Below are 24,279 nucleotides of genomic sequence, written 5' to 3'. Positions count from 1 at the left end.
GTGGAGCACTTCTGTGTGGTGACAGGATTTAGGGTGTGACCTTGTCTAGAGTGTCAGATGTCATTTATGAACATAAAAGCTGTCCAGGATGCATGCAGAGGTGAGGGGAGAAGCCTGTAAGATGCAAGATAATAAATTAATTTGGAAAAGGGACCTCTTTGATTTTAGAGAGAGAAAAGAAAGCTCTCTGAAGTTGAGTTTTGCCTGGAAACTTCATTAATCTGAGAACATTTTTATTTATTTATATATATTTTTTACTTTGCTTGCTGTCTCCTACTCCCAAAAGGGCACATGCTTGGGAATCAGACCTACCTGTTTAGAGCCATTTATTACTGGGGACCCTTGCTCAATGCCTCAAGCTTCCCAGTTTAGGTCATGTGGCCCAGGGAATGTGCAAAAATTATTTTTGCAGAGCCTGCCATTAATTGTGCTAGCTTCCATCTGTAGAGTGGTTATAACAACACCTAACTCAATGGGGTATTCAGTGAGATAATGTGGGTACTGTGCCCGGGCCAGTACCTGTTATATCATAACTGCTCAATAACTCAGGCTTCTTTCTACTCAATGCCTTTTGTGCCCAACACCTCTGGTCCCTTGTGCTTCTGACATGGCTTTTTCATTTAACTGGTTTGTATTCACTTTCCTGTACATTATACAAAGCAAAAACCATAAAAATGATATTGAACCCAGGTTTAGAGTTCCAAGGGATGAAATAAAAGGATTATTATGTTTTCATGTACTTTTCTATGTTAAAAATCAATGTTTAAAATAATAAATAGGCAACAAAACTTTAGTGAGGTTGAAATGATGTGGTGAAAACTACCAGATTCATTGCCTGATCTTTATTAGTTGGCAGCCTGGTTTCATTTTTAGGATCAAGGAATTAAATGGATCAAGGAGGGGCTTTGATTTCCAGCATTTAGAGCTCCCAGCTTTGGGGAGAGAAGAGATCACGGAAATCCAGGAGCCGAAATATGCTTCTTATAATAACATGCGTATAGGGGTGTGGGTGGACAAAGAAACTGTGACTTAGAATTTTCATACGTAGGGAACCCACCCAGCCCACTATTTGCCCTGCCAGGTTCCCAAAGTAACAGAATCCAAGTCTCCAGGCCAGATTTTCCCTCTAGCCATTCCCGGCCACGCAAAGCGGAGCTGCGAGCACACAGAAAGGGATGTCTTCATCGCCAACCGGGATGGAACAAACCCGCTAGCTCGGGGAGTGCTGAGAACCGAAGGGTCCCTCCACCGCCCTTAGCAGCCAACATGACTTGACTGCCCCCATCCCGTGCGGTGCCTACTCTCCAGGCGCCCCCACCCTTTCCGGGTGCGCGCGCAGGAGCAGGCGAGCCAGGAGCTGTGCGCCCGGCAGCCTGCGGGCGGCGGCCGACAGGCTCTTGCGGAGGGGGTGTCCAGTGGCGGTGGCGGAGTAGCTGTTACTGCAGGGGGTCCCCTCGGCCGCGCCCCGCGCTCCGCTGCCACCTGCGCGTCCCCCCGGACTCTCCAGCGCCGGGCTGTATGGCCTGTCAGTGCCGCAGCGGCGGTATCACTGTGTCCGCCAATTAGGAGACTAGGCGTTTGGCTCATAGGGACGCGGGACGAGCGGCGCTGCCCGTTCCGGCGTGCGGAGGTTGCGCCGCGCGAGTCCCTCCCGCCGCGCCCCCCGCGACGTTTTCGAAGGGGGGTAGAGAACTGCTGTGACTTTTGAGGTCCGACTCCTCCTTCCGGCCATCCTCCTGACGCGCCAGCCAGAGAGAGGCCAGTGTGACCGGCAGGCCCCGAAGGCTCAAGGCGTGGTGTTGGGACTTGGAACGTGTCCCGGAGCCCGCGGCTCTGTGCGCGCTGGTTAGTTTGGCGCGGGGTGGGATGTCCCCAGGCGCAAGGGGCGGGAAGGACTTCGCACTCTGCTCAGTTACCCACCCTCTAGTACTGTTCCCACTTTGAGAGTAATTGAGACTTGAGCCTGACTGCGGAGCCCCGAGGATGCGGGCGCCGGGCGCGGGCTTTCCTTTCCTCTGCCCGGCGTGATGAAGCGGGTTTGTGAGCGGAACAAAGGCACCCGCCCCGGGGAGCGGGTCCTGGGCTGACGACTGCGGGTCGCGGGCGAGACGGCTGCCTGCGGACTCGGGTGGTGGCTGTGCCGCCCGAGGCGAGGCGCGCTCCTCCGGGGGCGAACAAACCCTGAGCGGACAACAAACCCTGAGCGGGGCACCTGCGCGCCGTTCCCGCCCCAGCACCGGGGCAGCCCCGCCTGCCGACCCGCTGGCTACGGAGGTCCACTGCTGCCGCAGCCCCACTCCCGGAGGCCCAAGGGCCAGCGACGGACAACTTGCTGGTGCGGAGGAGAGGCCCCCGACCTCCGGCCCTTCACCGAGAAGCCCAGGCGCCTGGAAGGGGCCGCGCGCCGTGGAGTAAGCAGGCAGATCTGGGAGCACTTCTACACACCCAGGGCTTCCATGTGAGCGATTTGGCCCTCCCCCTGAGAGCCCTGCTCTCTCAACCGTCTTGGCTGCTAGAGCATCCGCTCTGTGGGGCCGGGAGTGGCTGGGATTCTCACCGTCCGCCCGGAGTGTGGAGTGTGAGGCTCGCACTGTCCCGGTTGCCCCGCGCCTCGCCGGAGCCGGAAAGGGCACGGGTCCGGGGCGAGGGCCGGCCGGGCGTGTTTGATGGCTTCACTGAGAAGAGTCAAAGTGCTGCTGGTGTTGAACTTGATAGCGGTGGCCGGCTTCGTGCTCTTTCTGGCCAAGTGCCGGCCCATCGCTGTGCGCAGCGGAGATGCCTTCCACGAGATTCGGCCGCGCGCCGAGGCGACCAACCTCAGCGCGCACGGCGCCAGCCCCATCCAGGATGCTGTCCTGAAGCGCCTCTCGCTGCTGGAGGATATCGTCTACCGGCAACTGAATGGTAAGGACGCGCGCCAGCGCTCACGGGGCCTCGGTAAACCCCGGGGGCCTTGTCCGCGGTGCGGGGGAGCCCCACACCTCCAGGCTCCCGCGCGCTCCCTCTTCTTACCCTTTCTGCCCTGTCTTGGCCAAGAGGCCAGGGCTGCTGGAAAGAATTACCCTTAAGTTTGCTTTTATTGTGGAAACATGTCCGTACAGCTAGTTCCCGCGTTCAGGGACATGCAGGAATCATTACCTGGAGACTAAATCCCAAGTGCAGAAACCAGTCCCGTGGCCAAGTGGGACCGGAGGCGCAGACTGACTTAGAGGAAGAAAATAGTCTTACAGTTTAGCGTTTGGTGGAGTCTGACAGGGAGGGACTTTGGTGGGCTTAAATGTTTACAAAGTCAAGGCCTCAGGTCTGGAGCTATTGCGCTTGGGTAGTAAGTTGGATGAGGCGGGCTGCACAGCTAATAATGAGACTCCTCCTCCATTTCGCGGCCTAGGGGGAGGCTGCTATTAAAAACACACCTGGCTTCTCCCAGAGAAATGCCTGAGGGCGATGTTGAAGTTCTTCGTGGGTTGGGGAAACAGGTTTTTATAGTGTAAAGCGTGGTGTGCCATCCAATTATAGCAGGTCCTCCAATAACTTGGATTCGTTCAACCTCATTTCCTAAAACGTTGATGAGATGCTGAAGAAACTTAGCTCTTGCTCATATCAATTAGCTTGTGGTAAAATTGGTTTAGTTATGCCAGTCTTCTTAAAGTCATAGGATCTATCCATGCTGTGAAGTGATGACTTACTGAATCTGTCCCATCTAAAATGTTCTCTTCAGTGCTTTAGGAGAAGAGAGATATTTAATGTGCTCTGGTCACATCTGGTCCAGGGACTGACAAGTCATTGTACACTTGTTATTCCCCAGGTCAGATTGAGAATTCCCTACTCAAGTACAGGCAGCTCTCCAGGGCTTGCATAGCTGCTATCTAAGGCAGATCTAAGGCTGCCACCTCCCTTTCTGAGTTTCTAACACAAGTTCTCATGGTAGTTCCAGAATTAGAGATAATCATAAAGATAATCATTACAATAATTGGTAGAATTCTTGCTGTGTTCCAGATGCTGTGCAGAGATGTCATAAGTGCATTGAATGCCATCCCCATAATGAGATATGAGAAAAAAAGGCTTGGAGAGTTTAACTAAGTTGCCTGGTGTCCTGTAGCTAGTCAGGAGTAGGGTCTGGAATCAGAACCCATTGTCTGGTTGACCACAGAGCCTATGTTCTTGACAACTTCTATTTACCGTCTCTTCCTATTTATAAGGAGTTTTAAGTTTGATGACAAGAAGATTCTACATTAGGAAGAACTGACTCCATTGTCTTCCCTGCAATTAGAGTGAGAGACCAGGCTGGCGGCAGGGAGAAGAATGACACCAGACTGTTCTCTTCCTGCTTTCCAATGATCCTTTCTGGGTCCTTCTGGGTGGGATGTGAGCAGATCTCCGAAAGAATGGTCTTCTCTATATCATTCAACAAGTACCCAGGGTCCTTGAACTTATCTCTGCAGTGGGAAGCTGCAGTCCTCCCAACCCCTCACAGACATTGTGGCCTGGCTGTCCATACAGCCTGCTGTGCGGTCGTGAGGGAGCTCGTCTCCTGAGTGTCAAAAAATCAAGACACAGAATGAAACAAAACCCACAGCTCATTTCTGGAGGAATTAGAAGATTATGGGAGGCGGGGGGCTTATTATTCTACACAGAGACCTGCCATAGATGTACCCATAGGACCCAAAAGAGAGAGTGCAGCATAGCCTGAGCTCCCTCACTGTCCAGCTGCAGTCAGGGACACTAGTCGTTTCAATATTGGTTTTAATTAGGAAACTAAATATGATATAGTCATGCATCCCTAAATATCCCAAAAGGAAGAATACAATTCCAAATGGTATTTCCTAAGTGCTATGGACACGCAGGGCTCATTTAGTCTTTACCGCAACTCTAGGAGATAGTGCTCTTACTCCACCCCAGTTAGCTTGCTTACAGTCAGTCACCCAGTCAGGGGCTTGTAGAGCTGGGACTTGAACTCAGATACTCTGGTTCTGGAATTGAGGTTCTTAGCTGTTGCACCAGTGAGTCTCAATCTTTGTTGTGCCTCAAAGGCACAGAGAGGGCCTGTTAAGACAAATTTCTGGGCCCCACCATCAGAGTCTCTGATTCAGCAGATCTGGGGTGAGGTCCTGAGATTTTGCATCTCTGATAAGCTTGTGGCCTGGCCCATGGTCCCCTGCCCTCTACTCTGCTGCCTGCACCAAGCAAAGCAAAGAGGAAAAACCATTTGTGTGCCCACACCCGGTGGGGGTGGGGACTTCTGAGAAGCAAGAGCTTGCTTCAGATGGGCTGAGGGTCTGGCTTCTGCCATTCAAGTGTCTCCATGGGGGAAAGTGGGGGTGTCCTGGGCTTGGGACTGGTTGGGTCAGTTGCTAGGGGTGGGAAGACTGAGTTTTCTTGACTTGCAGTCTCCGAGGAAGAGCTGGCAGGAGCAGGGTTGAGATCTTTTCCCGGGCAAGCCAGGAATTCAAGCTGCAGCTAGGTAGATGTTATCCTCCTGGCTGCAGAGTGTAATTTGTAGTGACATGGAGCCTGGAGGAGGAGAGCAGGGAAAAGTTGTGATATGGAAGGAACCCACCCCTCTCCACCCCACCCTTCAGCACTCTCTCCTCTGCCTGTGCTTGTTTTGGGTACTGGTGTCCTGCCTGCTGATGTGCTAAGCCTGCAGGGGCCACCTGCTGCAGTGGGAGGCTGGTGAAGGGAGGAGAGCTTTCCCAGTGCCTGGGTGATGGGGCCTGTATTGCTGTGTCCATTTGCTTTGTAGCCTGTTCCACCCGTTCCTACTGAAGGAGGAGAGGGAAACCTTGACTTTGGCATTCTTTATTCCTCAGGATTATGGGGGGCCTGGGAGAGCCAGGCACTGGGCATACAGTAGAAACAAGGCCACTTGGGTCCAGCCCCTTGGGTACAAAGTGGGAGCTGGTATTTTATTTATTTATTTACTTAAAAAAATATTTCTTTATTGATTTCAGAGAGGAAAGAAGAGGGAGAGAGAGATAGAAACATCAGTGATGAGAGGGAATCATTGATCGGCTGCCTCCTGCACGCCCCTTACTGAGGATTGAGACTGCAACCCGGGCATGTGCCCTTGGCCCGGAATCGAACCTGGGACCCTTCAGTCCGCAGGCCGACGCTCTATCCACCAAGCCAAACTGGCTAGGGCGGGAGCTGGTATTTTAAAGGTTGCCATATTTCTCAAACCTTTTCTGTGGACTCTTATGAGGTCCCAGCAGCAGGGACTCCTGGAGGGCTCCAGTCATCCCTGGTGCTCTCTCACTCATAAGACAGGTTTCCTTGGGGGTTCTGACAGGGGCCCCCTGGGCTGGGGCACCTAGTTGACTCAGACATCCTCAGGATTTCTCTCTCTGCCAAGACTCTTGGTACCAAGGTTTCGAATTCTGCCTTTTGAAAAAACAGTTACAGGTTGTAATTGTTAATGTTTTTGTTTTTCTTAATCCAGGCTGAAAAGGACATTTTAAAGTGACAGTGGAGATGCTGGTGTTGGAGGAAAGAGCACACAGAGATGAATTAGCGTTTTCCCTCTAGATGCTTTCTTGTATCTGCTCTTCCATTCTTTCCGTGAGGCCCCATTGTTGACCCTGACCTTTACGGCAGTACCTTCTAACCCAGTGCCCTGCCTCTGGTCTCTCAACCCTCTCTTCCACTGAGCATGCGTAGTTCCAGCTATCCGAGTGGAAAGCACCACGTCCTAAAGGTCCCACACCTTCCAGGGGCTCTCTGTTTCCTGAGGGGTCATGGTCAGGCCTGGAGGCTGACAGTCAGGGCCTGCCACAGCCTGCTTCAGTCCTCATCTCCCATGTTCCCACCCTTGCTCAGTGTCCTCTGCCTCTTTGAGCCAGACTGATCCACTTGCTGCAATACCTCTCATTTGCCTTCAGATTGTAGCCTCCACATTTCAGCCCCAGTCTTTGAGAAGTGCTAGTTATCCTGGTTGTCTCTCCCTGCCCCTTTCTACACTCCTTCTTTAAAGCTTGGCTCAAGGTCATGAGCCGGGGGTGGGGAACTTGTGCCAGGCCACACGGTCTGAGCTCTTCCTGCTCCGAGTTGCCTGAGGCTTTGTTGTCAGTGACCTTTGTACCACAGTTTGGATTTTTTGATACCACCTCTATCCTGCCACTGTCAGGCCTGACCCACATAAACTCATGTGGGATCCTCATTGCTTTCTCTCTTACCTGTATGTGGTGGCCTTAGAGTCCACGTCTTGGTGGCATACAAAATGATCCTTAGTCCCTGAATGGAGCAGAACAATGGCTTCTGTAGCTCTGTCTTGATGTCTCTGTGCATTGGGCCTTCATGCTAAGCCGTTGAGATTTTGGAGCTTATCTGTTACAGCATCTAGTTCTAATTGCCCTACTTTGATTAGGCAGGGTTAGAACACTTGTTTCCCTAAGTGACAGGCCACACTATCTACTGTAGGTGTCTGTCCTCAGTTTATAGGATCAGCATCTGCCATAGCACCTTGACCATAATGTGGGCACCTAAGGTTTATTGGTTGATTGATTGGATGTGAGCTAGTTTTAGGAGGTAATTGACAGCCACAGAGGAAATAACCTCAACAGAAGAAATAAAGGCTGAGTTGGGTTGGGTGGATATGGTGAGGTGAAGGGGCTGGGAAGACTTAGATGGGAAAACTGAGTGTGAGGAGCCATCTCGCCTGTACCATCTTGCCTGCCTGTATCATCTTGCCTGCCTGTACCATCTTGCCTGCCTGTACCATCTTGTCTGCCTGTACCATCTTGAGGCTGCTCTGGTCCTTAACCCTCTTGTCTGAAGGGCACCCAGTCCTTCTGAGGAGCTTGGAAGTGAAGCAGTCAGCCAGGTTAGGGAGCAGCATGTTTTAGTATGTTTTCTTTGAATATGTAATTTTATAACATGAATATTGTTTTATGTTCCTTTTTCTGTAGAGTAAAATTCATATTGTAGAAAATTTGGAAAATCAGAATAAATTCATACAGAATGTGTGAAGCTTTTTTTTTAAATGGCAACATGGTGGTTTTGTAGCTGCATTAGGAAAATGGACCCAGGGACAGGCAGGTTTCTCGTTAGATTCCTGTGTAACTCTGTACATGGCTTTTGGCTTCCTATCATCCTCTGAGGAAGTTATTTGTTTCTCTCATTTTAGAGCCAGGAAAGGTGAGAAATTGATAGGATGTGACTTAGCTTGGATGAACAGCCAGTGAAGGGCAGAGCCAAGATTCTTGAATACTCTTCTCCTTGTCCCCAGTCCAGCACCGCCTGAGGAGTCAGGGGAAGACAGTAGAGGGGTGTGGTGTTTCCCTTGCCCCACACAAGCAAGCCCTGAGCTCTGGCTGGTGACCCTGTCCCTCATCAGAGCCCCTGTGCAATGAATTGGAAAGACACATGTCACTACTTCGTTCAGTAAGCCCAGAGCAGCTCTGTCGTAAGTGGAAATTCAATCGATTCAGGTTAGGTTCCAAATTTAGATTTCAGAAGGATATTGAATAGAAGCAGGGTTGCTTGAAGAAATTGAAAATCTTTGTGGGAATGGAGAAAAGTCAGAATTACCTGTCCTACTCCTGCCCCCAAGCCACATAGGCAGACGAGGCCGGAGTCTGAGCTGCAGAAAACCAGGACGTCCCCAGATAATCAGGTGCAGCCCACCTAGCCTGATACATAAGCCAAACCCTCCAGACAGAGAAAGTGAGTTGGTGCAGAGAGACAGAGGTAGAGATTTGCTGGACAGGCATCCAGGGTGGGGTCAGAAAGAGAGGGATGATGTTTGAAAGCATCTGTTCATGAGACCAGAGCTGGCCCACAGCTGTTTCCTCTTTCCTGCCGGGATATAGATGTGGTCCTATAGACTATCAAGCTGGATGGTGCCAGCATTTCCTATGAGAAGGAAGTAACGGAGGACCAGAGGGCCATGGTGGTATGAAAATCCATCACTGCAATGAGCATCAGCAGGAAACTAGGGCAGTGCCTGCCTCCACGTTCTGCCTGCAGGCCCTCAGCAGGGCTCTGTGGCAGCCTGTGGCCTAGGTGTGGGGAAGGCTCCATTAAGGGAGCCAGGGCGTGGGCGCTGGAGGGAGGCTCTCTTCATTTACCACCGACAGATGGATAGTGTCTGGTGGCAGCAGGTCCCTCCCAGAGAGATGGGAAACGCAGTTCTTGGACAGCTCTCAGATGCAGGCACATCTGTATTGGCCAGTGTGTGTGCTGCAGGTGCCCTCCCCAGGGGGTTAGAGGGCGGAGGCAGGGGGGGCAGCTGCTGCCTGCCCAGCCCATCGGTATCCAGGAGAGGCCGCCAGTGTCATTCTCCAGGAGGAAATCCAACCCCCTGACCTTTGATGTTGCCAAATTGGGAGTGTCCTTTGTGGACAGGAAGAAGGCTCAGTAATTGGAGCTAACAGTGACAAGGGGGAGAAGGGATGTGGGCAAAGCGAGGCCCATATCAAATGGAGAGAGGACCTAAGATTAGACAGTCCTTAAGAATAAAATATTGGAAGAAAGGTTGTTGGGCACCAGACAGACTGGGTTTGGATTCTGTTGTAACCTTGGGCGGATCACTTCACCTCTCCACTGTGCAGCGGGTTGTTCTAAGTCAGGATGGATTGGGATACAAAATGACCAGCAAGTGATATAGGGCCAAATGCCTAGCAGCTGGGAGAATGCCAACTGCTTGAAGGTAGGAACCTTGCGTGCCTGCTCCCTGTCACATCCCTGATGCTGAGAACTGCTTTGGCTCGTAGTAGGTGCTTAGCAAATCTTCCTGGAGTGAATGCGTGAAAGCTAGCACTGCGTTGTGGCAGAGTGTGGCCACTGCCATCTGGGATAGAAATCTCAAGAAGGGTAGGAGGAGGTCCTTTCCCTTTGACTTGCTTAGACTCTGAATTAACTTGAGATCCTTCTCTCTTTGTGTGTGTCTGAGGCTGAACTCTCTTTCCTTCTCCTTTCTAATCCCCACAACCCCTAACACACCTCCTCTGCTTAGTAATGATGATGCCTTTGGGTGATCACTTTTGAGGCCTAAGAGAAGAAATGACAGCCTATATGTGTCAAGTCCCATTACAGAGCACGTGGGTCCTTCACATCTGTTAGCAAGCCCTGCCCCACTGTTAGGTGTGGGCTGGAATTACAGAGAGGTGCAGACATTATGCCCAACTAGACACTTGTGGTCTAGTTGGAAAGATAGGTTTGTAAGATATACTAGGTCCCAGAAGAATATTAGAATGAGTATGGAAAGGTGAGCCTTGAACTTGTACACAGTAGGTGCTTAACCAATGAGTGTTGAATAGGAGAACTCAGCAGTTTTGACACATGAATCATAGGAGACAAGTAGTGAGGCCACCTGGGGACCTGATGTTGGGGTTCCGTGTATGTGGACAGGTAGGACAGTGGTTAGAACATAGGAGTGGGTATAAAGTGTTGGCGTCACTGGCCCAGCCGAGCCTCTGGTTCAGGACTCAACCAGCCTTTGACCTTCAGTGATTCCAGGTGCACCTCACTTCAGAGCCCCCTCCTTGGCCACATCCCAAGCTAAGAGTTAGAACTGCTCCCTTTGGAAAATCTGAATCAGCCATCAGGAACTCTGACCTGAGTGCTCCCCTCCAGCTTGCCAACCCCGCCCCCAACTTCATGAAGGCACCCAGCCCCCCAGCCATACCCTTTCTCTAGCTCCAGTGGCTCCATCCTTCCATGTTAGCCTGAACAGCCCGTCCCATGGTGAGCCTGGCAGGAGTTTCCTTGCCAGCTCCTCCAGGGTCCTCACCTCTGTGTCCTCTCCTCCATCCGCACAGTGACGCTCTAATGAGCTTAGGAAAATGGACCCAGGGACGGGCAGGTTTCTTGTTAGATTCCTACGTAACTCTGCCCATGACTTTCGGCTTCCTATCATCCTCTGAGGAAGTTACTCCAGAGGAAGTCCCACCTCATGGCAGGGCTTGGTGACTGGATGATGCACGCTCTGCAGGCTTAGCGGGGCCCTGCTAGTCCAGCACCTGATGATAAGTCTCACTTTCTGTCCCCCATGCCTTCCCCAGTCAAAGAGAAGTGGGTAGGCGGGAGGGTCTGTGGGAGGCCCTGGTGATGAGAGCAGAGTCGTCTCTCCAAACCAAGCTTTTTCCCAGCAGTGGCTGCTGCAACCACCACATGGGTCTGCCTCTGAGGCTATTGCCAGGCATCTGGGTCCTCCTGCCCTTTCTGGATTCATCCCTCATGTCATGTTGCAGGGCAGGACCTGCCTCCTCAGCAGCTGCTGAGGGATCAGAAGATGGAATTCAGAAGTTCAGGGGAGCCAACTCCCATGGGTTAGCCTTTGACCAGGGGTAATAGCTACAAAAAAGCAGATAAATTGTTACATCCCCCCAAACAGGAGACCCCCCTCCTCGCTCTCCCCCTTTCCTCCTTCATTCCCTCTGTTGTTCCCTTTCTTTCTCCCTCCTTTCCCAAAGCCTGTAATACTTTTAGAAAAAATTCAGGACTCACTTGGTTGAAAGACCATCCTCTGCCTTCATTATTGCTCCTCACAGGTCTTTAGACTGTTCTGACATGTGGATGACAATCGGCTTAGCCACTGATAGAGAAGTTTTTGCTTTTAATAATGTTCCTGTCATTGCTGAGCCTCAGCCTTGCATGCATGAGTAATAAACCTCTGCCGTAATTACAGGCGGCCGCATCCAGACACCAGCACGTGAGCGTGCTGACAGTTAATAGGGAGCAGGGTTCCACAAGGGCCTCCTTCCATCCCAGTCTCAGATACAAGGGCTAATTGCGTGATTAGTGTTCACCGAGGGGTGTATGATGGTTATGCATGGCTTGTTAGGCGCTGTCCCTTCCTGGTTTAAAAAGTACTAACTAAATGGTCAGGAAACCAGGGTTCTAGTTCTACTCTGTTTCTGACCAAAGCTCATGCATGTAAAAATGAGAGCTACATGACTTCAGGGTCCGTTAACTATCAGATTATGAATAATATGCCTCTGCCCATCTTATTAAAACCTCATGCATTCTCCAAGGACCGGATTCTGAAGCCCTTTATTCCCTGAAACCTTCCCTGGCCACCTTGTCAGAATTAATTGTTCCTTCTCTGAACTTTAGACTGTACTTTGCATGGGTCTCCTTTTAGCCTTTGTTGACCTGTCCCTTGCATTTTAACGAGTTGTTTACATAGTCGGACCCAATAGTTTGCAAGAGAGTAGATTTTATTCATTTTTTAAAATCCCTCTATAGGTCATTTAGGAATTAATTCACCCGCGGGTAACTTTTTCTCATTTAACAAGCCCATAGGTAGTGGAGGATTGACCCAGAGTCATGAGGTCATTATGATGACATTATAATATCATTTCTCTTGATCTGTTCTTCGTGGTTACAAGAAGGCTGCTGTAGTTCCAGTCATTGCATCCTTATACAGCGTAGGAATTATTACTGGTATACCACTGGCCATATCTCCTCCTATTGTTTAATCAGGAAAGAAAATCTTTTCCAGAAGTGTCCCTGGGCGGACTTCCATGTGTGGTTGAGAAAAGTCACCTGACCAACCTTCAAGAAAATAGCTGCTTTCCAGAGAAAGTAAGTGTGGTGGAGGCAAAAGAGGAGAGAAGAAATAGTATTTGCATTGGGAATGTACATCTTCTCTACACCCCCATTACATTTTTAATGAATATTAAAATGAAACAAGATTCTGCTACAAGGAATTGGATTAACTAGGATATTCAATTCCTTGGGCATTCTGGTTAAGTTGGATTTGACTTGAAGACATCTCATAGAGTGAAACTGCCATGAATATAACCATGTTTTGTCAATGATACATGCACATTCGTTACATCTCTGAAGTTGAGATCCATTTTATGATCAGTGGTGTGTCATATTTTAGTTAGTAGCATTTTTCCTTTATGGATACATAAAAATGGTACAACCTACAGTGGAAGGCATTGTAGATTCAATGAAATACAATACATGATATTTGTACACATACATGTATGCCATAGTTTATTATACATAGTGTTTGTATTGAGCAAGTGTTTCATGGTCCTTAATTCTACATGAGACCTACTTATACTATTATACCCATTTTATACCATAAAAAAGCCTTGTTCTCTACCTTCAAGGAAATTCAAACTAAATTTCTATACTGCACAAACAACCCCGGGTCTGTGGCACAGATCAGAATGGTGAACAGCATGAGAAGAAGGGTGCCAAGGGGCTTACCCTCTGAACACAAAGGAACCACACTGGCCATCTGCATTAGCTATGTGTTGATATGAGGAAGCTGAAACTCTGAGCAATAAATAAGGTGTCCAGAGACATGGCTGGATAATTATAATTACTGTTGCCTGACAATAAGCTTTTATTTATTTAAATGCAAGTGCCTGTCATTAAGCTTTAGCTTGCCCAGGCATCCATTTCATAGACATCCATCATGAATAAACATATTGACAACTACACAACTAGATAAAGAGCCAGGCAGCCGCCCATCAAGTCCCTCTTTTGGAAAGCTTTAGGTGACCAGATAACTGACCTCCTAAGTGACCCTGCTTTTCCTTTCCTGCACTGTAATTCCCAATTTTATGTTTTAAACTCACCAATAAAGAATGAATTTACAAAATTCTGGGCACCCCAACCTTGATCCCAACAAAGACAGAGCCCCAGGCCTGTTCTCTTGTCTCCCTCTCTGACCTTGCTGTGTGGCCTGGGGCGTATACCCTTCATGACTTGTGAGTAATGATCTTGGTTTTTCAAAGTTCCCTTCTTGCACTCATAATAAGAACAATAAGGGCCAGTCCAGCCTCAGCATTGGCTTTGATCAGGGAAATGTCTGTGGGGGCTGCAGCTAGTGGGAGGGGCTCAGTGAGAGCTCCTAGGCATTTTTGGCTGATAGCATCACTATCCTTAGACTGATACTGACCCAAAACAGGCACCCACCAGCTGCCTCTCTGGGTCTTCCTTTGTGAAGTTGGTATTCCCTGACTGCTGGGAGAGGATATCAGTCCTGACCAGCATCGGCAGCTGGTTTGGGATTTGGAGAGGGGCACACATGGGGATGCAGTGACAGGATGGTGGCAGGGAATCTTCCTTCCCTCATGTTTAGCAGTTACTAGTGTGTAAAGTTATAAAGCTGTTCATTCTGGGCCTCTAAATTATGCTGTGTGAGCTTTAAATCCAGCCCATAATTAGAACAAAATATGAAAAAAGTGAAATTGATATTAAGTTAATTAAAAGGCTTTGCTTATATTTACAAGGAAATTAGCACAACAGGAGTGCTGACAAGAGCACATTGTTAATTTCTTCTTCATTTGGGCAACTCTCAGGAGGCCTAAGGCAAGCTTTGTTCTTGGCTTCAGCCCTGTGCCCTCCCTACAATCAGATATGCGTTGTTTTGGTATCATGCTAGCTTTAATTGGGTATGATCCAGTATAAGCTTGTAATGGTCATATTTTCAATGGATACCAAGCTTAACATAGGAACCACACCATCCACCTGAGGGTTCAAGCCGAGAAGTGTGTATAGGGGGCTTCAGAGGTTATATCAACACATAGCTAATGCAGATGGCCAGTGTGGTTCCTTTGTGTTCACAGGATAACCCCTTTGGCACCCTTTCCCTCATGCTGTTCACCATTCTGATCTGTGCCACAGACCCAGGGTTGATTGTGCAGTGTAGAAATTTAGTTTGAACTTCCTTGAAGGTAGAGGACAAGGCTTTTTTATGGTATCATTTATACCAGATCAAATTCTGGATTAGGGAGGCTGACATCAGGCAGTATAGAGCTACCCTTGTCTCTAGTTGGGGTGGCAGAGGCAACACGGTATTCACCGTGGACTTTTCCTCTTTGGCACAGAGATAATCTTTAGTCTGCCCCATAGTTAGGTGTGGCTATGTGATATGACTAACTTCTGGGCAGTGGAAGATGGGTGAAGTGATATTTGCCATTGTCAGGCCTGGCCCACATAAACCTCTGTGGGGTCCTCCATACCTTTACCTTTATCTTTACCTTTCCGTGGTGGTCTTGGAGTCCACCACTTGGTGGCATACAAAATGATCGTTAGTCCCTGAATGACTGCATGGAGCAGAGCACTGCCCTTCTTAGCTCTGCCTTGATGTCTTTGTGCATTAGACCATCATGCTAAGCCATTGAGATCTTGGAGCTTATCTGTTATGGCAGCTAGTGTTAATCTGACTAATTTGATGAGGCAGGGTTAGAACACTTGTCTACCTAAGTAACAGGCCTGTCTGTCTACTGTAGGTTTCTGTCCTCGATTAAGATGATCAGCAGATACTGAGTGAATGAAACAATAAGTGAGGTTAGGTAAGGTAGTTAGATTGAAAGCCCACTGGTTCCAGACCAGTTTTTCTATCTGCTCTACTGTTGGCTTTAAGAAAATCATCTTATGTCCCAGTATTCCATTGTTCTATTTACAGAATGATGGAATGCTTGTAATCATACCCTATTTATGCTCCATGTTGGAGATGAGAGTTAAGTATTGAAACATAGCTAAGTTGTTTGCAATTATAAACCACTAAATAATATATGCATTGCCTTTACTACAGCTTCTGCTGATGGGAATGGCATTTTTCAAGATGAGGCAAACCGAAAAGGTTAGTTTAAGAATTAGCAATTAAAAAAAAATCATGATCTTTGCTGCCACTGCATTTTAAATCATGCAAACATTTATGTTTTTGCCAAACTCGCACAGTTTCCTTTAGAGCAATTACTGAAATGCATTCACAAGATAAAAATGTAGTTCGGGAAGAATATTTAAGAGCTCTTTAATGATGTTAAAACTTTGCTAATTTGCCAAGTTGTTCTAAAATCCACTTCAGTCTTGCTTCCTGCCTCCCCATCTTCCAACCATTGAATTGATTCCAAGAGATTTGAAGAAAGGGGCTGAGAATACTATTAAAACACACAAATCTTATGAAATAACTTTACAAGAGCTCCCCTCTCCCCCTTCATTAGCTGAAGGTGAACACTCAGGAAGATATAAGAACCCTTGGGCTGCGTTTACTTGAACAGAGCAGTTTGGGAGAAAACAAAAGCTAAACAGCAGGTACTAATTGGTGGTTTGAATTAAACTCTTGTCTGTTGCTACTCCAGTAGCCTTTTCACATAGACACTGAGGAGGAGTAGGCTGCTCTCATTTCTTCTGGTCCTCCTCACTCAGATCTCCATTTGGCATCACTGCAGCCAGTGAAATGCTTGCAGCCCCTTCAGCATCACTACTCTGTGGGTGCTCCAGCTCCCTCTTCAGGGCTCTGAGAACCCCAGGCTGCTGGGGATCCAGATCTGTCCTTCCTCTTCTCCACAAGAAAGGACCAGTGTTAATGATGCACGTTTTCATTAGGGTGTACGTTCATGGCTATCTCTCAGGGACGGTTGGGTTGAAAGCCTAATTTTCGTTAGAGAAAGTTCCATAGCATTGAATTCCAGACAAGAGCCAGAGACTGCAGCCTTGGTCTGCTGCCAGAGAGATCCCCCTAACCAGCTGACCTCCAGGGAGCGCCAAACAGTGGACTGAGGGTGGGCTTTCACATGAGAGACAGGGAATCTCAAACTTCCTTTGACTACTTAAAGCCAAGCCAAAGCTTGGATTTGGGGCAACTCACATAACATTGCTGAGATCCTGTTTACCCATCTGGAAGATGGCAGCTGCTCTTATGAGTATGATAAAGACTGTGCAAGATGATTTTTTAGAATACTTTTAAGTGTGCCTGTAAATAATAAGAGAATGATGATAAATGGTTTTATTAATACTATAGCAGTGGTAGACAGAATCATTACTGCTCCTTGGAACAAGACCTCTAATCCCCCTGCCCACCCCTCCAGGACTCAGTTTTCTCCCTGGTGAAATCTAGACAAGATCTAAAGTATTTTCAACTTCTGTAATTTTATAGATCAGATAGGTAGAGTCGACGATTGAAAGAGTGTCTTTTCCTATAAACAACGGCTGGCCAAGACTGGTCAGATTTGCATATTTTGGCAGCAATAAAATGTTCAATCTAAAGGAATGAGAAATGATTTTCCTGGGCGTGGTGGTTTAAAAACATATCTGTAAATTCTTTGACACTATTCCCAGCAAAAGGTAGAGTTTAATTTCCCATTGATTATTATGGGCTGGCCTTAATGACTAGCTTCTGGTGGATAGAATTCAATGGAAATGATGTTGCTTGACTTCCGAGGCTGGATCATAAAGGGGGATGGAGTCTGGAGAGGTGCATCTTTGAAGGTTTGAGCCACCATGTCAGAAGTCAGGCAACCCAGAGAGAAAGAGAGGAGAGAGAGAGAGAGAGAGAGAGAGAGAGAGAGAGAGAGAGAGAGAGAGAAGCTTTCTAGCTAAATATATAGATAGATGTGTCCAAGAAGTCTCAGTTGTTCCAGCTCCCAGCTGTTTCTGTCTTCCCAGTGCAGGTCCCAGACATGTGAGTAAGTGAGCTTCAGTCCACCCCACCCACCACTGCCCTGGAGCCTCTTCAGCTGGTGCCAAGTGGAGCAGAGAGAAGCTGTCCCCACCGAAGCCCTGCCCAAATTGCAGATTTATGAGCTAAAGAAATGTAGTTGTTCTTTTAAGCCACTAACTTTTGGGGTGGTTTGTTATATAGCAGTAAGTTACTGGAATACTAGGCCGGTATCCCTGTGTTTATTAATAAGGCGGTGGTTTTCCTCCTAACCATAATAAATGGATTCCTGATGATAATGATGATGATAACAGTGCTAATAGTAATAAATATAACAATAGCAAACATTTATTGTGCACTTCCTTAAAGTACCCAGCACTGTGCTAAATACTTTATATGGGTGTAAAAGTGAGCAATGAATATTTTTTTCCAAGTCTTGGGTTTATACACCACCGATAGGCTATGGATAATAGCCTAACTATTGTGGAGGGGTTTAGGGTGGCCAAGGACTTAAGGTGTCTTTTAACTGAGTGTCTGCCTTGGCCTGGACCCCTGTGCACTGCTCTGTGTGTAGGTGGGAGAAAGAAGGGTGGCTGGCCTGCAATGGCTCCCTCCCAGGAAGCATCACTTAGCTAATATACAACATCCTGTCCAGGCTCATGGGCCCTTGAACCAAAGTTTCCGACATGGCACTGTTTCAGGTCCCTTAGCAGACACTAGGGCACATTTGACAGAACCTGCTTCTACAGGAGACAAATGATCATCTACCTTTTGTGAAACCTGGAGGATTTGGTGCTTCTCCCAAGAATACACATGGCAAAGCTACAGAGCACCTGTTCTCCAGAAGTTTAAACAAATACTGCAGACTTTTTGATTCTAGTTAAGTACGTTGGGAAATAGGGGGCTTGTGAGAATTATGGTTTTATAACAGAGGAAATGAATCAATGTCTCACTTCTCCCACAGTGCGAACATTTTTTTTATTTCAGTGTTAACTTGGACACAGGCACAGAGCCTACAGCTTTCACACTTACTGGAGACCACAGGATGCACTAGGCCAGTGGTTCCTGTGCCTGAGGCCAGTTCCCAGATCTTTCATCCTGAAGGTTCCCATTTTGCAGATGCAGCGTGGGACTTGACTTGGAAATCCTTCCCTTCAAAGGCTCAGTGGGGGTTTTGGTGAGCAGCTGGGAGCCACAGGGATGATTGACGCCTGTGCTTTGAAGTTCTTCTTAGTCCTTTCCTCCTGGCAGAAGCTTTCCAGCCCTCATACCTCTGAACTACTTATTGGGGGCAGATATCACCCTTAGTTTTAACGTCTTCATCTGCAAAAATATTGTTGGTTTCATAGGGTTAGATGAAACCTGTTGGGAGGATTAGATGAGTTTATTCATGTGGGATGTATGATATAATTCTGGCTTCATGTAAACCCTCTGCTCCCCTCCCATCTCCTCCCTTCCTCAGTCCTCCCCTCCCCTTCCTGTCCTCACTTGATTAACTTTATCACCAGTATTTGCCTCTTTAATGTCAAGGTTTAAAAATGTACCTTCAAAACGGATCATCTTTCTTTTCTCACTGTGGTAAGAACACTTAGCATGAGATCTGCCCTCTTGATCAAGAGGTGTTGTTATGGCTGTTGCTTTTCAGGCCCAGGCTATTGGCACCCCCTTTGGGGCTTATGTTGCCTCCTGTTCTGCCTACACCATGCCTTCATCTTGTGCCATCTGTGGTGTCTTTTGCTTGGTAAGCTGGATCTGGGGGAATGTATTTCGGTCTGTTCATTGTGAGTACAGTTTTTACCTTTTAATGTAAAACCTGCTTCTCTGGTGTTTCCTAAATCAGTTTAATGTGCTATTAGTCTGCTGGTTTTACAGGCCAGCACCTCAGTCTTTCCTCTAACACCAGTGCCTATCCATGGCTCGCCCCTGGGAACTCCCATCTCCTCCGCACTGTTTCCCCTGCTGCCTCTTCCCAGTGTGGCTCTGTCCTGCAGGACCCGGGGATCGACTCTGAAATTGTTCCTGCTTCCAAGATCTGCTCTTTTTAAGTCTGTGCTGCATCATATCCTCAGTTTTAAGAAGGCAACTTTGTGATGCAGTGTGCAGAAATCTTCTATATTTTTCCAAAATTTATATGGTTGTTTGGCCCATACCTAGTTGCATACCTTTCTTTTTCTAGCTTTTTGTGGAGTCATTCTAAAGCATTCAACTTGGTTTTCACTGCAACAGTAATCCTCTTTCTTTTCTCACTCATAATGTCATCAATTTATGTAATTTAATAGAATTACGTAATTATAGTAACAAGCACAGCTGGCATGAAGAGGAAAAAAAGCCAAGGAACTGTTGGCAGGTATACAACTCAACTGGTGAGAGCAGAAACAGGCAGACCAGATAGGAGGGGTGCCTGCCAGCTGAGCTGACAGCATGCCGGCGGCTGTCTTCCTTCTGGTTGACAGAGGTGATGGAGAGTGGCAGTCAGTCTGGTGCAGTAGTTAAGAGTGTCTGTTGTATTAAATTTGCATGTTCATCGTGATAAACTGGGAAAATGGGGGAAATAGAAATTAGAAAGCAAAAAAAAAAAAGGTGTATAGTTCTACAGCATTAAAATAACAAGCATTTTGCTTTAGTTCTGTAAACATTTTTACATCTTTAAGATCATACTCATATATAAACATTTGTATCCTATGTTTTCTGTTAATAGAAACATTTTCCCAATTACTGAACACCTTATGGACATTAATTTTAGTTGTTGAATGCTATTTTTGTGCAGTGGTTTTACCATAAGTCACTTTCTCACTTCACTATAGACAGAGATGTAGATTGCTTTGAAATATTTATTCTGTTTTATTTGTGTCAGTTTATTTTGTTCATTAGATTCCACATTTAAGTGAGATTATATGGTATTTGTCTTTCTCGGACTGTCTTATTTCACTTAGCATAATAATATCCAGGTCTATCCATGCTCTCATAAAAGGTAAGATTTCCTTCTGTGTTTTTTTTTTCTTTTATAGCCTAGTAGTATTCCATTGTGTAAATATACCACAGCTTTTTTATTCACTCATCTACTACTGGGCATTTGGGCTGTTTTCAGATCTTGACTATTATAAATAACTAGAGGCCTGGTGCATGAAAATTCATGCACTGGAGTGGGGGTCCTGCCCCCTCTCGCAGTCCGGGAGCCCTCAGGGGTGGGAGGTGACCTGGTGATCAGGGGAAAGTGACACCCCCATCACACCTCTGCTGCTGCCACTGCCACTGCCGGCAGCGCAAGCCTCGTCTGGCCCTGGTTACCTGAGCCTCGGGTGGCCCTGGGCGGCTGGGCAGCTGCCATCTGAGGCTTGCTTGCTCCTCAGTCTGGCCCTGGGCGGCTGGGGGGCTGAGGGGACTGGGGGACTCTGGAGGCAGGTGCGCGGAGCGGCCAGGCCCACCTGGGGGCTGGCCCAGCCTTGCTGCGTGCCTGCCACCCGGCGGGGCTGAGGGGACTGGGCGCCGCCATCTTTGAGGGCGTGACAGTCAATTAGCATATTCCCTCCTTATTGGCTGTGGGTGCTGCCATCTTTGAGGGCGGGGCAGTGAATTAGCATATTCCTCCTTATTGGCTGTGGGCACTGCCATCTTTGGGATGGCGTGAGGGTCAATTAGCATATTCCCTCTTTAATAGATAGGATGCTTCTATGAACATATGGGTGCATATATTCTTCTGAATTGGTGTTTCAGGATTCTTAGGATATATTCCCAGAAGTGAGATTGAGCAAAATATAGAAACAGAGGCATGGATACATGGAACAGATTGACAGCTGTCAGAGGGGAGGGGTGGGGGTGCTGGAAGAAAGAAGGTGAAGGGATTATCCAAAGAACATATATGAATAACCCATGGACACAGACAACAGTGTGGTTATGGCCAAAGGGAACGGGGCTTGGGGGCTGGGAGGAGGTGGGCAAAGGATGTGAAAATGGGGGGACATCTGTAATAGTGTCAACATTAAAAATAAAAAAGGATATTGCAGGGAAAAATATAAAAAATATTTATTCTGCCAAAACCGGTTTGGCTCAGTGGATAGAGCGTCGGCCTGCGGACTGAAGGGTCCCGGGTTCGATTCCGGTCAAGGGCATGTACCTTGGTTGCGGGCACATCTCCAGTGGGAGGTGTACAGGAGGCAGCTGATCGATGTTTCTCTCTCATCGATGTTTCTAGCTCTCTATCCCTCTCCCTTCCTCTCTGTAAAAAATCAATAAAATATATTTAAAAAATATATATATATTTATTCTAAATAATGGGGTGATGAACATATTTATATGTAAAACTTTAAATCCATTATCAAATAGAAATAGTCTAATGGGTAATTTATTAGGCCAAAAGGTATGGGCTTTTTAAAGGCTTTTTGCTATATTTTGCCAAACTGGTTTCCATTAGGTTTGTATCAGTTTATAATTTCACCAACAATGCATGAAAGTCCCTGTGTTGCCTTGTCCTCTTTCACAATGACTAGGTAATTTGTAAAACCTTGTTAATTTGCTAAATAATCACATATTCCTGTTTTAGCTTGCATTTTCTCGATTGGTAGTAAGACTGAATATTTTTCCAAATGTTATTTATTTGCATTTGCATTTTTAATCCTGATTTAAAGTTCTGATTTAGCTATTAAAAACAGAATTTTTCTGTTGATTAATTCAATTGTTCATTTGCATGCATTTGTTTTATGTGGTGAAGAAATTATCTGTGTTCAATGTTTATTACAAATATGCTTTCCAAATGCATTGCTTACCTTTTAGTGTTGCTAATGTTTTTGGATGGAGTGTATAGGATTTACATTTTCATAGAGCATTTAATCTTAAAAAGTTTTATCACACTCAGTGTTTGAAAAAATATTCATATATTTTTTTCTGACTTTAAAAATGAAATTGAATTTTTAGCATATAGCTAAAAATATACATGAGAATTACAATTAGGAATTATACTTGGGAGTTGAGGATCTAACTTGATCTTTTTCATTTATTTTAGTTTTGTCTGCCCCATTACTTGAGTAATGCTGCTTTCTCACCGACTCATGACCCTCCTTTGTCATGCCCTCAATTGTTATATGCAAAAAGAACAATAATGTTTCTGAGGTGTCTGTTCTGCTCTAATGTTATATCTATACTTGAATCATTGCCATGTTGTGTTAATTATGTAATCATATTAGTCCTCATCATTTCTCTTCTTCTATTTTTTTTTCTTTTTAAAGATGCTATGCATCTTTCTGGTCACAAGGTCCACATACTGGAATTCTTAATTTTATTTGTCTTTCAAAGACCAGTAACATTCCAAAAGGAAAGGTACATAGATGATAGATTTTCAGAGGCTTTGTTTTGTATTTTTCTTTTGCCTTTACAAATATATGCTTTGGCTAACTATAAAATTTCTTTGTCAGAATATTTCTCCCAAAAGCTATGACATTATATTCTGACATTTAGTGTTGCAGTATGTAAGTTGAGTCTGTCTGCCCATCCATCCATCCATCCATCCATCCAGGACTAGCTATGTAATTTGTGAGGTCTGATAAAAAACAAAAATTGTGGCTCTCCTTGTTCAACAATTAGTAACAATTTCAAGATGGTGACAGCAGAGCATTAAATCAAGTGCAGGGCCCTTCTAAGCCACAGGGCTCTGTGTGACTGCACGACATCACCTGTGAAGTTGGCCCTGCACTCATTCATTTCCTGGACACTTATTGAACACCTACTATGTGTTGTGTGTTTTAAAGGGAAGAACCCTCAAGATACAGTCCAGTGAAGGACACAAGCAAGCCAGACGTGGCATTGTCAGTACTTGACAGAGGTGTGCACAGGATGCTGTGTGTGCACAGAGGAGAGAGAACTCCACCAGACCAGCTGCTTCTGGAGGAGATGATGCTTATACTGATGTCCTAAACCTTTTGCTCTGAGTGGCACAGGGAGACTTTGAGCTCAGCATAGTGACATGCTCCAATTCAAATGCTTTCAAAAGATCATCCATGATGTTGTAGGTGACATGGGTGAAAGGAAGAGTGGAAGCAGTTAGGAGCTATTGCAATCAACTAGGCAAAAAAAGATGGAAACAATGGCATGGACCTGTGTGGAATAGTGGAGGTTGTGAGACATGATAAGGTCTTGAATATATTTTGAAGACGGCACTGTGATGATCTATGGATGAAATATAGGGTAGGAGAGAAAGAGAGCCATTGACTCACGTTTTTATCTAACCAACTGGAAGAGTTGTTACTCACTGAGACGAGATGGAGAAGACCTATAGGGGAGCAGTTTTGGGAGGAGATGTAACATCTAACTATGGACATATTGAGTTTGAAATGCTTACTCAGTGTCCAGTGGAGATGTCGATTAGACAGATGAATGTGCAATTATGGATTTGAGTTTGATCTAACAGCAGGAAGAGGTGGGAGGGAAGACACTTTGCCAAGGAGATTGTTGGAGAAGAGAAAAAGATACTGTTAATAAAATGTTCTTGGTGACTGATTGGATACAGGGAAGAAGGAAACAGATTTAGAAAATGGAACTCACCAGCTTTTAAGGTCCTTCCCTCCCTCATTCATTAGCAAAACAGGGGTTCTGGAATATGGAGTCATTTCTTTTCTTTTCTTTTTTTTTTTTCTTTAAAGAGTTAGTCTTGGAGCTATTTCTTCTAGTTTAGATTCCTGTGGGAGATGCTGAAAGTAATTTCTTGGTATTTATTTATGATGAAGAGAGAATTATGCCACTTAAGTATTGAATTATTAATTATTTAGGAGGAAATGATTTCTTTCAGAAACACCAAATCTGAAGGCCCATTAGCTATAAGCCAAGTAGTAAATTACTTCTTTCAGCAACAGGCCTAAGAGTTGATGCGCATGGAAAGGGGAGGCTATGGTGACCTTCTGTGGGTTGAATTTGGACAGTCGTGATGTTGGAAGCAAGTGCAG

The 24,279-nt window shown here is 46.5% G+C and overlaps 1 protein-coding gene across 1 annotated transcript in view; it reads left to right on the top strand.

Moving 5' to 3' along the window:
- The first annotated feature begins 835 nt into the window (after nucleotides 1-835).
- GALNT17 (polypeptide N-acetylgalactosaminyltransferase 17) overlaps nucleotides 836-24,279 on the top strand; it is a 439,780-nt gene continuing 416,336 nt past the window's right edge. Inside the window, exon 1 of the mRNA XM_080679997.1 lies at nucleotides 836-2,904. Within this exon, the coding sequence (XP_080536123.1) occupies nucleotides 2,667-2,904 (238 nt within the window). The 5' untranslated portion in view covers nucleotides 836-2,666. The remainder of the gene's footprint in view (nucleotides 2,905-24,279) is intronic.

Source organism: Plecotus auritus (genome assembly GCF_963455305.1).
Source record: "Plecotus auritus genome assembly, chromosome: 7".
Classification (NCBI taxonomy): domain Eukaryota; kingdom Metazoa; phylum Chordata; class Mammalia; order Chiroptera; family Vespertilionidae; genus Plecotus; species Plecotus auritus.
This window is presented reverse-complemented; position numbering and strand designations above follow the sequence as displayed.